This window comes from Rana temporaria, chromosome 1 (assembly GCF_905171775.1).
Source record: "Rana temporaria chromosome 1, aRanTem1.1, whole genome shotgun sequence".
Lineage (NCBI taxonomy): Eukaryota > Metazoa > Chordata > Amphibia > Anura > Ranidae > Rana > Rana temporaria.
The window spans coordinates 631,956,555-631,972,044 of NC_053489.1; the positions used below are offsets into that span (position 1 = coordinate 631,956,555).

General features: G+C 43.4%; 1 protein-coding gene across 2 annotated transcripts in view; it reads left to right on the plus strand.

Annotated features, from left to right (window-relative positions):
• CRMP1 (collapsin response mediator protein 1) overlaps positions 1-14,971 on the plus strand; it is a 120,852-nt gene extending 105,881 nt beyond the window's left edge. For both annotated transcript variants that reach the window (XM_040335405.1, XM_040335406.1), the window contains exons 13-14: positions 6,284-6,452; positions 13,594-14,971. In XM_040335405.1, the coding sequence (XP_040191339.1) occupies positions 6,284-6,452; positions 13,594-13,685 (261 nt within the window). In that variant the 3' untranslated portion in view covers positions 13,686-14,971. The remainder of the gene's footprint in view (positions 1-6,283; positions 6,453-13,593) is intronic.
• The last annotated feature ends 519 nt before the right edge of the window (positions 14,972-15,490 follow it).

A 15,490-nucleotide genomic window follows, 5' to 3' on the forward strand; every position in this document is an offset into this window, starting at 1 on the left:
CCTCTTCTCCACGGAGTCCTGGCGTTGATTGGATAGATTAATAGCAGTGCAGCCATTGGCTGGCGCTGCTGTCAATCAAATCCAATAACACGGAGCCAAGTCATACACTTGGCAGCGTCTATGGACGCTGAGTGTATTACTCAGGAGCACGCCCGCAAGGTAACCCCCTTTCTCTTCTCCAATGGGGTTATCTAATGTGGGGAGGAGCAGCGAGAGCCGCCGAGGGACCCCAGGAGAGGATGTTCAGGGCCACTCTGTGCAAAACGAGCTGCACAGTGGAGGCAAGTATGACATGTTTGTTATTTAAAAAAAAGGAATCTATAGTATCCCTTTAAGGCACTGCTAGAAAATAATGCTGGCCACACAAAATATTGAAACTTTGGGCCCAATTTGGACATTTTCACTTAGGGGTGTACTCACTTTTGTTGCCAGTGGTTTAGACACTAATGGCTGTGTGTTGAGTTATTTTGAGGGGACAGCAAATTTACACTGTTATACAAGCTGTACACTCACTACTTTATAGCAAAGTGTAATTTCTTCAGTGTTGTCGCATGAAAAGATAGAATAAAATATTTACAAAAATGTTAGGGGTGTACTCACTTTTGTGAGATACTGTATATGCATAGAAATTGCCGAGTTAAATATCATAAAATATGGGATCGATGGCTGGACCTGGCCTCTACCTCTATAGAGGATGATTTAGCAACTGAATGAGCAATATTAACACATATAAGGTGACTTTGGCCTATGACTATATGTGTTAATGGTAACTTGTGAGCGGGATGCCTCATTACAGTCATCCAATGTACTCAGCGAATCAAAATAGAGCATACACATGCCTTTTCTTATCAGTACATGTATATCCTATTGTACACTACTGCTTATGTCAGTCGTTGCTATAAGACGACCCCTGTCACACTGAGGTGCAATGCAGGCGCTATAATGCTAAAAAATAGTGCCTGCAAAGCGCCCTGAAAGAGCTGCTCCTTTCACTCCTGTGTGAAAGCCTGAGGGCTTTCACACTGGAGCGGTGCGCTGGCAGGATGGTAAAAAAAAGTCCTGCTAGCCGCATCTTTGAGGCGCTGTAGGAGCGGTGTATAGACCGCTCCTACAACGCCCCTGCCCATTGAAATCAATGGGCAGCGCCGCCGAACCGCCGACAAAGCCAGCGACACTTTGTGGGCGGCTTTAATCCTTTTTTGGCCGCAAGCGGGGGTTAAAAGCACTCCGCTAGCGGCCGAATAGCACCGCAAGAATTACGCTAAAGCGCCGCTAAAAAAAGCAGCGCTTTACCGCCGACACTCCCACCACCCCAGTGTGAAAGAGCTCTAATGCATTCTACAGGAGTACAATGTTTTTCTCCTATCCTCTGTATACCTTCTTTATACCCAATAAAGAGTTTGTTAACATTTTTAAAGGAAAGTCAAGTAAAAAAAAACAAAAAACAGGTTTCCTTTTACACCATCATATTCCTTCAACATACTTCCCTTTCATTCCTGAATATGGATGAGCTTGTGACTCCCTCTATACGTACGAGTCAATCATCGCTGTCACACACTCCATAGTTCTGTGTAAGTCATCTCTCCAGCAACTTGCAGTTTAGAAAGGGGGAATGTAGAGCAAGTATATGCAGCAGGGAGGGGAAATTAAAGAAAACCTGTTGCTTGGCCCTGTTTAGGCAAATTACACACGTGTTAGGCCTCTTACACATGACCGGTTTTCTCGGCACGAACCAGCAAGAAAACTGCTTCTTGCCGAGATTCCCGTTCGTGTGTACGAGGCTTTCAGGTTTCTCGTCAGGAAATCTGCCCAGAATCTCGACGAGAAAAAGAGAACCTGCTCTCTTTTTTCTCGTCGAGATTCTTGTCGGCCTGTTTCCCGACGAGAAACCTGAGAGTGTGTATACGTACCTGTCGACGTGGAAACCCGCGCATGCTCGAAATGACTTTGATGCATGCGTGGTAGCTTCCACGGCATAGGTAGGGTGAAGCAAGATGCTCGTTGTACGCAATGACGCCACCGCGTTCTTGCCTTTCAAGAGAACCGCGGTTCTTTTGAAAAAGTCAGTGTGTACACTCGGGCGGCAAGAGATTCTTGCTAAGAATCTCGTCAGGGAAAACAACGTTTTTTTCCTGACGACATTCTTGCCCATGTGTACAGGGCCTAAGAAGTGGTTATATTAGTTTATTATATACTGTATGTATGTGGTACAAAGCAGATAGCACAGCGTGATGGTTACACTATTAGGCCCCGTACACACGAGAGGATATCCGCTGGAAACGGTCCGCCGGACCGTTTCCAGCGGATAAATCCTCTGGCGGATTTGGGTCTGATGGCTGTACACACCGTCAGATCGAAATCCGCGCGAAATACATCCGCGGTGACGTGTCGCGCCGTCGCCACGATGATGACGCGGCGACGCTGGAAGGTAAATACTTCCACGCATGCGTCGAATCATTACGACGCATGCGAGGGAGGGGAGCGGACGGACTGATCCAGTGAGTCTGTACAGACGACCGGATCAGTCCGCTGGACTGGATTCCAGCAGGTAGATTTCTTAGCATGCTAAGGAATTTTTATCCGCTGGGAATCCGTCGGCTGGATTTTTATCCGCCGGGAAATGTCCGCTCGGACGTATACACGACCGGATCTATCTGCTGGAACTGATCCGCGGATCAATCCCAGCGGATAGATCCGGTCGTCTGTACGAGGCCTGAGTTGTCAACAAGCCATTGAAATGGAATACGTACAAAGATCATGACGTCATTTCAGGACAATAAAATCTTAGAAGCCAAAGACCAACAACCAAGCAACTAGCATTTTCAGGAGGAGGCCAGCCATTGTAATAGATTTCTTCCGGCCCAAAACCAGAATGTATGTTCTATTCTGCCTTTTGACCCAAATTCAAAGTGATGTGAATGCATGCATGCAAAAGAATCACACTGGGACACACTGGTCCGTGTGAGCTCTCTCTTTCATCAACCCAGCATTTATTCAGGGTCACAGCCCCTTATATAAGCAAAGTGACATATGCAAACGTCATCACATATGCGTGTATATGATTGGTTCATCTGTATATGGTTCTTTTCCCGTCGACATCTGTTTTGTCACGAGGTAGTACATGCCAAAGCTTCAGCAGCGATCTTTCATTGCACGGTGGGAGGGGCAGAAAGGAGGGGGTAAAGGCGTGAGGAGTAAGAAAACAGCTGTTTCTCCTTTTGAATAAGGAGTGAATACTTCTGTCATATTTTTAGTCAAGGAAAATACTTCTGTCTTGTTACAAGATTACTGAGATACCATGACACTTCCTGCCTGGAGTTTGCATGTTCTCCCTGTGCCTGCGTGGGTTTCCTCTGGGTACTCCGGTTTCCTCCAACACTCCAAAGCACATGCTGGTAGGTTAATTGGCTTATGTCTAAATTGGACCTAGTATATGAATGTGAGTTAGGGACCTTAGATTGTAAGCTCCTTGAGGGTAGGGACTGATGTGAATGTACATTGTATATGTAAAGTGCTGCGTGAATTGACGGTGCTATATAAGTACCTAAATAATAATATAAATGAATATATACATAATACAATAAGAAAGAGAATAAATAATAAAGAAGAAAATAAAATAACAATATTTGAGTGCTTAAAAGAGAGAGATAATATAGTAATTTTATCAACTCCATCACACCATGGCATCCTACATAGCAATGAAAAATACAAATAAATTCACAAAAGTAAAATACCAATTATTGTCACAAGATGGCAGTAGGACATAGCAGAAATGACATACTGAATGAAAGTAAGGGATCCCTTCAGTGGTGTATTGTATTGGGGTAAGTTCACAAAATCATAACACATGCTATTTTCATTTCTATGTGTTATGTGCTAATTATTACACTTCTTTTAATTAATCAAAGCCTTTACCACATCAAACAGATCAAATGTATTACATGCTGTTTGCTTATGTAGTACCGTATTTATCTTGCGTATAGCGCGCACCCCGGAACTTGAAGGAAAATTCCTGGAAAAAAAAAATACTTACTGTTTAGATGCCCCTCGTCGGTGTCTTGCCCGTCGTCCATCGTGTCCTGCCCGTCGTCCATCGGCGGCCTCGTCCGGTCCGGCGTCCTTCTGCGGCCATCGTGGTGTCCTCCCCGCTCGATCCCCGCGCTGTGCTTGAACCACTGCGCCGACGTATACCGAGCGCAGTACACTCGTGTATAGTCGGGCAGGCTCAGCTCCTCTCGCGTAAAGGACGTACAGGACGTGACCGCGAGAGGAGCCGAGCCTGCCCGACTATACCCGAGTGTACTGCACTCGGTATATGTCGGCGCAGTGGTTCAAACACAGCGCAGGTATCGGCGTATATCGCGCACCCACGATTTTGCCCTGATTTTCAGGGCAAAAAAGTGCGCGATATACGCCGATAAATACGGTACTTTTATTTATGTAAAGGTTAATTCACCAAAATTGTCACCTAGATTTAATGAGATGTCTATGGAGGAGAGCAAAACATTGAGGCATCTAATTTGATGTGGAGCTAAAAACAAATATTCAAAAGTAAAGGCTTACAGTAGTGAAACCGCTATTTCAATAGAAAGAATAGTGATTCAGCATCTATGCAGCATTAATGTAGAGGAGTTGAACATTATTCTGAGAAAAGGGTCATGTAATTAAATACAGAATGAGTTAAAATAACCCCCATTGGCGTAGTGAATTCACTTCATAGTAAAGGATCATAATAAAATATTACTTGAACATTTTTACACAATTAAAAAAAAAATTAAATAATACATTAATATACAATTCAAAGTGTTTTTCAGGCCTAATACACTGTGTCATGCCAAACACAGCCACTGTGCCATCAAATGCAGCCACTGTGCCATGCCATCAAACACAGCCACTGTGCCATCAATTGTCGCCACTGTGCCCATTAATTGTCACCACTGTGCCATGCCAAACGCAGCCACTGTGCCATCAAACACAGCCACTGTGTCATGCCATCAAACGCAGCCACTGTGCCATCAATTGTTACCACTGTGCCCATCAATTGTCACCATTGTGCCATGTCAAACGCAGCCACTGTGCCATCAAATGCAGCCACTGTGTGTGCCATGCCATCAAACGCAGCCACTGTGCCATCAATTGTCGCCACTGTGCCATCAATTGTCACCACTGTGCCCATCAATTGTCACCACTGTGCCCATCAATTGTCACCACTGTGCCCATCATACACAGCCACTGTGCCCATCAAATGCAGCCACTGTGCCATCAAATGCAGCCACTGTGCCATCAATTGTCACCACTGTGCCATGCCATCAATTGTCGCCACTGTGCCATCAATTGTCGCCACTGTGCCATGCCATCAATTGTCGCCACTGTGCCCATCAATTTTCACCACTGTGCCCTGTAAAATGCTGCCACTGTGCCCATCAATTTTCACCACTGTGTCCTGTAAAATGCTGCCACTGTGCCCTGTAAAATGCCCCCCCCCCGCAACTTACCTTTCTGGGGCCAGCTACCTGCTTCCACCGTCCCTCGATGTGTTCTGCCGCCCTCGGTGACGCTTCAGCCAATCAGGTTACCGGAATCAGGTTACCAGAACCGGTGAACCTGATTGACTGAGACGCCCGTCAGTCTTATCCAAGTCTGTGCGTCCCCTGGATAACTATTTGGAAGCCGATTACTCTGGCTCTGATAGGCACTTCCAAAGCCAACCAGCTGCCGTTATGAATAGTGGGCGGCAGCAACAATACATAGATTCATGCAATGCCTGAATCTATGTATTGTATTTCAGTGGCGGTGCAGGAGAGAGAGGGGGCGGTGCTCCTGCACCCTCTATGGACACACCGCCATTGGTAAAATGGTAAAAAAAAGAATGGTAAAAAATGACACAGTTGATATCAGAGACTGGTAGGCAGCTTTCTGCCAAAGTGGTCAATACCAGCTTTTGAGGCCAAGGAGCACTTGCATGTTTTTGTTTTTATAAGTATATCACATTTATTAGTAGTATATATGTTTGAATAAGGATCCAAAGTTTTCCTGGTCAAATAGGTTGAAAAAGTCATACATTTTCACGGAGTGTACTTACTTTCACATGACTGTATGTACAGAGACATACTTCTGGAGTACACCTCCAAGATTATTCCTCAAATTGTATCCTAGAACATCAGGAATCATCTCTACATAATTCACCTATAGTTCATTGCTTACATTTTATGCTTAGCCTGCCTGCGGTTTGATATGCAGCCTGGATATTGTAGTTTTATATACTTTTTCATGTATCTTATAGGTGAGTGGGCTGCAGCCTGTGTCTCGTGGGATGTATGATGGACCAGTATTTGACGTTCCAGCTACTCCAAAGTATCAAACCCCTGCCCCCTCTGCTAAATCTTCACCCTCCAAGCCACAACCCCCACCACCTATCAGGAACCTTCACCAGTCTAACTTCAGTTTATCAGGTAAAAACTAAAAAAACATTCACTCAATTTGCTTTTGTTCACTGGTACTTCCAGTTCTCTACATTATTTTTTCTTTTAAAATGTTTGATATATTCGTAAGAAATCAACACAGAAAAGAAAAGTCTTTGTTGTCCCACCAGCTTCCAACTATTAATTTCCCTTCAATGACCAATATAATGTAAAATATTGAATCATGGACACCTAATACCTTTACTACACCTATAGGGCCAGATTCTTGTAGAATCCGTGGCGGCGTAGCGTAAGCCATTTACACTACGCCGCCGCAAATTACTGGAGCAAGTGCCGTATTCTCCAAGCACTTGCTCCGTAATTTGCGGCGGCGTAGTGTAAATGGCCCGGCGTAAGGCCGGGTAATTCAAAGGGTTTCGGCTTGTATTTAAATTAAGCGCGCCCCCGCGTCGATCGAACTGCACAAGCGCCGGGCGGAAAAATAGCCCAGTGCGCATGCTCCATCTCACCATGGAAAACGTCAATGACGCGGACGTGAGCGTCATTGACGTAAAGTCGTATTCGCGGACGACTTAGGAAAACGACGGAAAAAGCCGACGCTGACCCGACGCCATACTTAACATGGCATACGACAGACCTTCGTAAACTTGCCCCTCATATAGCAGGGGCACGTTTACGCTTACGGAAACGTCGTAAATTCACTGCGTCGTCCGCACGTATGTTCGGGAATCTCGCGTAAATAGCTAATTTGCATAGATGATGGGGAAAACAACGAGGCGACACCTAGCGGCGGAAAAAAAAACTGCATTTAAGATCTGACAGCGTAAGAGCCTTACGCCTGTCAGATCTAAGGGATATCTATGCGTAACTGATCCTAAGAATCAGTCGCATAGATACGACGGCCCAGATTAGGACTTACGACGGCGCAAATGGCGTTGCGCTGTCGTAAGCCCTTTGACAATCTGGGCCATAGTTTTCAGTGTATGCATTCCTTTTTTTATTTTACATGCTTTCATTGATATTTGTATTCACATTTACTTGCAAGCCAAGCTGTCCAGCAAAAAATACGGTTTAGGTTTAGGACAAACACTGCCAATTTTCTACATTTTCAGTCAGTTGTAAAAAATAAAAAAACCCAGAAAGGATTTAATACCACCAAAAGAAAGCTCTATTTGTGTGATGAATATGGTAGAAATTTCACATTACAGCATGATTGTCATTCAAAGTGTGACAGAGCTGAAAGCTGAAGAATGGCCTGGGCAGGGATGGGGTGAAAGTGCCCTGTAGTGAGGTGGTTAATGGCATCCCAGTCTTACTCCGTAGGGTTCAATATTGAGTTGGCTCACCCTTTGCAGCTATAACAGCTTCAACTCTTCTGGGAAGGCTGTCTACAAGGTTTAGGAGTGTGTCTATGGGAATGTTTGACCATTCTTCCAGAAGCACATTTGTGAGGTCAGGCACTGATGTTGGAGAAAAGGCCTGGCTCAAAGTCTCTGCTCTAATTCATCCCAAAGGTGTTCTATCAGGTTGAATGAATGAAGAATTTATTTGAATGAATGAAGAATTTATATAGCGCGACGCATGCGAACTAAATCGCCTCTGGGCGCTGGTTGTTCCTGTCTCCTTTGATATCAAAAGAGATGAGTTTTGATCTTTCTCCTGAAGGTTAGGTGGTTCTCCTCCAACCGAATGTTAGTTGGTAAAGCGTTCCATAGTCTGTGACCTTTGACCGCAAATCTTCTTTCTCCTTTGGACTTGTAATTGGCTTTCGGTATTTGGTAGGTTGAGGCCAGTCAAGTTCCTCCACCACAAACTTGCTCATTCATGTCTTTATGGACCTTGCTTTGTGAACTGGTGTGCAGTCATGTTGGAACAAGAAGGGGCCATTCCCAAACTGTTCCCACAAAGTTGGGAGTATGAAATTGTCCAAAATGTCTTTGTATGCTGACACCTTAAGGCCCTGTACACACGATCAGTCCAAACCGATGAAAACGGACTGAAGTTCAGTTTCATCGGTTCACCGATGAAGCAGACTGATGGTCTGATGTGCCTACACACCATCAGTTCAAAAACCGATCGAGTCCAACGCGGTGACGTAAAACACACGACGTGCTGAAAAAAATGAAGTTCAATGCTTCCAAGCATGCGTCGACTTGATTCTGAGCATGCCCGGGTTTGGAACCGATGCTTTTGCGTACTAACCATCGGTTTTGACCTATCGGTCAGGTGTCCATCGGTTCAATTTTAAAGCAAGTTCTCAATTTCGGGACTGAAGGACTACAGACCGATGGGGCGTACACACGGTCGGTTTGGACCGATGAAACTGAACTTCAGTCCGTTTTTCATCGGTTTGGACTGATCGTGTGTATGAGGCCTAAGAGTTCCCTTCACTGGAATTAAGGGGCCAACCCCAACCCCTGAAAAACAACCCCACACCACAATCCCCCCTCCACTAAATGATTTGGACCAGCGCACCAAGCAAGGTCCATAAAGAGATACATACATAAAAAAAATGTTTTACATTATTGCCTAATCCAAGCCTATAATAAAAAATATTGTTATAAGTTGTAGCCACATTAACTGATGCATACTAATGCTGCTAAATTTGATCTGGCCATCTATACATCACTGACCTCTGATCGCAGAAAGGTTAAAGAAGAGGATTTTAACCATGTGGATGAAAAGTCATCTTCAAAAGCAGCTTTGGAAATGTCAGACTACATACACACTGGCAATTAGACCGGTGGAATTGTAGCTGCAGTTCCTGCTGCAACTTTCAGCCCCATTCGCTATCATGACAGGTCACCTACGGCCACAGCTATTCGCAGCTCTCTGCACATCCAGCCTGAAGGTAATTGCTGGCTGTGCAGAGAGCCCTGGATAGCTACCATTATAGTGAATGGGTCGGTGGCCGCACCTAGCCACTGAGAGCGGCATCAGGAATCCGAAAATTTGGCACCAGTCTTAATCACCGGTGTGAACGTAGCCTCGTAGTTTGTATCAAACAGTGCAAGAGTTTTCCAAGGACAGAAGGTATAAAGTGACCACAGACGTTTATGCAGTATCAAAATTGAAATAGTTTATTGGACTCAGAACATACCGTAATTAGAAAAAAACATTAAAGATGTATCAACCCTCCGCCTCTCGCCAAATAACAACGTTGTTATTAGCTAAAAGAAAAAAGCACACACTTGGCCCCTGAGCTCCTCTATTTGATATGGGCGGCAGCTGTCCCCAATCCAGATTGGGATATCACTCATGTATCAAGCTCACTGAGCTTTACCTGTTGATCATCATGTGGATTTTGAGTTGAACACCATAAGAGGAAGGAGCCGATCACGACACAGATACAACACCCCATCTAGGGCTAGGACTCCCTCGTCATGTAGTGGAAAAGAAGAACCCATTAGGACGGTGACTTTTTTAGACAAAGGAATTGGTGGGCAACTGTGGAGGGAATGAAACTGAAGTAAACGGCTCAATGGAACAGACAAGGTACCAAATTTAACATGTTTTCAGACATTCATCTTTGACTCCTACATGACAATGGATGCACAAATAGGGTCAGTAGTCAGCGGATCTCACCATCTGCTGTGCCTACTACGCAGACTTACTCCTTTTATTCCCAAGGAAGACATAGCGGTCGTGGTGGGAGCTATTGTAATCTCAAGATTGGACTATGCAAATGCCCTTTACCTCGGACTCCCCAAGTACCAAATCGCTCGTCTACAAGTCGTTCAAAATACGGCCGCTAGACTTGTGACTGGGAAAAAACCTTGGGAATCAATCTCACCTTCACTGAGAACCCTTCACTGGTTACCAGTAAAAGACAGAATCACTTTTAAAGCACTCTGTCTAACGCATAGATGTATCTATGGGAATGCTCCCCATTATCTATGCGAAAAAATAAAAGCTCATAATCCCAATCGCGTTCTGCGATCCACCAATCAAAACCTCCTCCAGATACCGAAAGCCAACTACAAGTCCAAAAGAGAAAGGAGAAAGGAGATTCGCGGGCCAAGGGCCTAGACTATGGAACGCTTTACCAACCAGCATTCGGTTGGAGGAGAACCACTTAGCGTTCAGGAGAAAGATCAAGACTCATCTCTTTTGATACCAAAGGAGACAGGAACAACCAGCGCCCAGAGGCGATTAAGTTCGCATGTGTTGCGCTATATAAGTTTTCATTCATTCATTCATTCCTCCCCTAGCACCCTTTTTGGGAGACCCTCGCTTCACTTCCTTAGATAAAAACCATAACTCATTAGCAATATGGAAACTGTATAATCTAACAAATCTAAAATCACTTACCCATAACAATACATTTCACTCTTTCACTGAACTACAAACTAAATATGACCTTGCACCTACGGGACGAAGATACAAAGATAAACACTTCTACCAAAAGTACTACTCACTCACTCTACTTATCCCCTTTTCAGAATTCAAACATATTTGCATTTCTTCTCCACGAGACAAAGGAATAATTTCCAATATTTATAAAAATCTAAACAAATTCAATAAGCCTGAAAAGTCACGCCCCATGCTACAATGGGAATCAGACCTAAATGTTTCATTCTCCTCTGAACAATGGGATACCATTTTTGAAAACCTACACAAATGCACCAAAACTACCACCATTAGAGAATCTGCCACCAAACTGCTTAGGGCAGCCCCACTCGTTTCAGGGGCTGCCCTACACATGGGACACTACTACATATATTTTGGTATTGCTCCCATCTAAAAAAACATTTGGCACAATGCAAGTCTCATGATTAAACGAATTTCAGGTAGAAACATCCCACTAACACCCCAAATATGCCTTTTATTCTCTCCCATACAAGATATACCGATAGCCAGTTCTAGACTAATCCATACTCTATTTAGCTCTATCCACTGGACCATCGCTTTCAACTGGCATTCGTCCAACGTACCATGGCCACAAGTTCTTAACCGTATGGCAAACATCAAACTATCAGAAAGAATACACCACACATTATATGACACCATGCATATATACCAAAAAAAATGGACTTCATGGGAGACCTCACTATTGGTGTAGTATTCACTACTGTTATTTTACTTAAAGCGGAGCTCCACCCTCCACCTCCACTCCCGCGAATCGGAACCCTCCCCCCCACCGGTGTCACATTTGACACCTTTCAGGGGGAGGGGGGATGCAGATACCTGTCTAAAGACAGGTATTTGCACCCACTTCCGGCCACACAGTCTGCGGGTAGACTGCGGGCAGGACGTCAGATCCCGTCCCCCCCGTTGTGTTCTGGGAAACACTCGGCTCCTAAAACACAGCAGGAGCCAGTCAGCACGGCGCAGCGCGACTCGCGCCGTAGAGAACCGGGCAGTGAAGCCGGATCGCTTTACTTCCTGGTTCCCTCACCGAGGATAGGGGGGGGGGGGCAGCAGAGTGACGAGAAATTGCTCATCCTCTGCTGCAGACGGCACTGTACTCCAGCACAGGTAAGTGTGCCGATATTAAAAGTCAGCAGCTGCAGTATTTGTAGCTGCTGGCTTTTAATAAAAAAAATTTCAGCGGACATCCGCTTTAAGCACATCTACAGATTATTTTCTGGAAATGTTATATGGTTTTATAATCTAATATCTGTATTTTCTCATATGATATGTCTTTACTCAGATATAATGTACAATATACTGTAGATGACTCTCTCGCTTGTACTCTTCTACCACTGTTAGGCTAGGTTCACATCACGATTTTTACATCCGATAATCGGACCGTTAAATCGGATGAAATCGTATATGACAAAATCGTATGTAATCGTATGTCAAAAAAAAATCGGATCCCGATTTTAAATAATGTCTGGCAATGGCCATAAAAGAAGATTCTTGAAGTTTCTAGCTCGTTCCAGTGTCTAGTGCGCATGCGTAATAAAAAAATCGGGTACGATTTATTGGATAAAAACGCACAGTCATCCGATTTATTACAATTTAGATTGACCACAATATAAAAAAAATCGGACACGATTTTAATACGATTTCAAATCAGGACCAAAAATCGTGGTCAAACACGATTTTTGATGCGATTTTAAATCGTATCAAATCTGATGCGGATCAAATCGGATGCACTTGGGGACCTACATTAATGAATGGAAGTGAATGGATACGTTTTGCCATACAGATTTGTATGATTTCAAACCTAAGAATCGTGAGAACAAGTAGGATGATAAAATCGTGGTGTGAATGCACCCTTAAAATCTTGTACTATGACCTTCTCCATAATAGAAAGCGTTTGTAAACAAAAAAAAAAGGGAGACCAAGGAGGAAAATATTAGAAAGAAGAAAGAAACCCTCAAAAAGGGTGGATAATGAGATCATCCAGGAAATAGGGATAAATATGGACAAAGAGGATAGGGAAATAAAGGTGACCTGAAAATAATTAATATTCCAAAATTTAAACTACAGCAAATACATATTAACCTACTTAAAAATGGACTCTCATTCTCACCAACAAACTCAATTACGGAATTTGAGGTCTATAAAGATCTAAACCTCTTCCTAAGAAAAATACTATAAATGTCATACTTTGAGGGATCCCCTGGGAATAAAACTGACATAGTCCCCAACTGTCAGGAGCAGATAGCTGTTGAAGACCTAGTGGAACTCCTGGAGGAAAATGCTGACTTAAGCTTACGAAACTAGTGATGAAGAATATAGTGAAAAGGGAATCTAACCTCAGAATAAGATTCACTGAGATGCCACCTTTGAGCAGTAACAAGTGGATAAGCATGTTTTTGGACCTCGTACATGCGGATCTCAAAAATATAGACTGAGATGCACAAACCTCAGATAATCTGAGCAGAGATGAACGTCGGGCCCTCACAGAACTGGTGTTTTTTTTTATAAGGATCCTTATTTTGGTGTGTTAGCTTTGTGAATTAAGCCCCTTATTTGGTTTAGAGACACCAGCTAATAACCCACAACCATTAATCAGTCACACATGAATGTAAATGAGGTTGTAATTGGTTACTGTTTTTTTTTTTTTTTTTTTTTTTTTTTTTTTAATGTTTTCTTAAATGTCTAAACGTGTAAAATTCTAAATAAAGAAGTATCAGACTGTTTAACCAGGTTCCAGCTTTTCGTTTAGGTTTATTTATAATTTTTTGAAAATCCTTACATCATATTACCTGCATTTCAGGTGCACAGGTAGATGATAGCAACCCTCGTCGTACTGGACATCGCATTGTGGCTCCCCCTGGTGGACGTTCAAACATTACAAGTCTGGGTTGAAAGGACAGAATGAAGAGACCTTGAGAAAGAGAACAAACGGTCATCGGAACAGTGTTCCATTCTTTGTCAGTGTTATTGAGTTGAGCCCACAATTTTTTTGCTACGAATGAAAACAATGGTCTGTTTTGTAGGAAAGGTGGTCATAGTACTGTGAACTGCTCTGAATGAATTTTCACACTCTTATCCATAGTCACTTGAAAGCATGGATCACCCATTGCCGTTGTAGATTATAGACACCAGCTTTGTCTTGTAGCTGTTTCTTTGCACTGTTTGGTTTGTATGTTGGGTAGGTAGTGCATGTTTTTTTTATTTTTTTTTATTTATATGATGTAGAACGTGAGTTTCAAGACATGCCAACAATTATCTAGACACAATGCCAAGATCAATTTTGCCACCGATAACCAAGAAATGTGAACAATTTTATGTATGCAGTAGATTGCTAAATGTACCATGTTGAATTTTTTTTGTACTTTTTATTTTTTTTACTGTATTATGCCACAGCCAGCAATATCACACAACTGAAAAAAACTGGTTAATCGCACAGTCCTGAAACCAGGAATTTTCACGCTTTCTGTAAACTAGAGTTGGGCAGACTCCAGTCCTTCAGTTGCTGATGAGCTGATGCGCCCAATGCAGGAGCAGACCTGGAACCCCTTTCTCTTCTCATAGCCCTACCCCTCATTTTTATTTGTAATACTATCCTCTGCCTTTTTAGGCTAACTTTACCCTTTTTGGGCAAAAGATATTTCCATGACGCTGATACTTATTCTCCTTTTTTGTCACGTTTAACAAGAACCGGGTAGTTATCGTTCTTATAAGATGGTACTTCTGCTGTTGATAACCTCAGATCTAAAAACCCCTGAGGAAGTCTTGCTGAGCAAGGACTTCCTTGTTCCTCTAGGCACCTCTGTGACTTGACTCCTGTGGCAGTGGAGGTTCATATAGGTTCCTATCATAGTATGAAAGATTGTTAGGATGGTTTGTAGCAGTAGGTGGTTCCAATACTGGCTCCACGTTGTCACTGGGCTTGGTTGTGGTTCACATCGAGTTCCTCAACAGCTGAAGGTCAGCAGACTGCCTTATGCCTAATTTAAGCCATTTTACACAATAAAACCTCTGTGCTTAGAGTTTTGATACAGTCCATCCAAGTTAACCTAATTTTTACAGTTTTGTACAGTTTTTCAGTTTGTATTTCACATTGCATTTTTACTTCGGGTTGCATATGACGTCCTAGATGTGATTCTATTACAGAATTCAAAGCTTATGGAATAAATAAGAAAACATCCTTTTTGTGTCTCATTCTTTTTTGTTATTCTTGGGTAACTTTGGTTTAACATAAACATTGGGGTAGATTCAGGTAGCAATTACGCCTGCGTATCCAAAGATACGCAGCGTAATTGCTAAGTAGCGCCGGCGTATCGAGTTTCTGTATTCAGAAAGCTCGATACGCCGACTGCAGCCCAAGATATGACTGACATAAGGCTCTTATGCCGTCGTATCGTAGGCTGCATTCTTACGCTGGCCGCTAGGTGGCGTTCCCATAGTGGTCAGCGTAGAGTATGCAAATTGCATACTCACGCCGATTCACAATCGTACACGCGCCCGGTGTTCGAATTTTACGTCGTTTGCGTTCGTCGGTTTCTGCGTAAGGCTGCTCATGCTATTAGCAGGCGCAGCCAATGCTAAGTATACCCGTCGTTCCCGCGTCGCGATTTTTGAAAATTACGTTGTTTGCGTAAGTGAATCGTGAATGGTGCTGGACGCCATTTACGTTCACGTTGAAGCAAATGACGTCCTTGCAACGT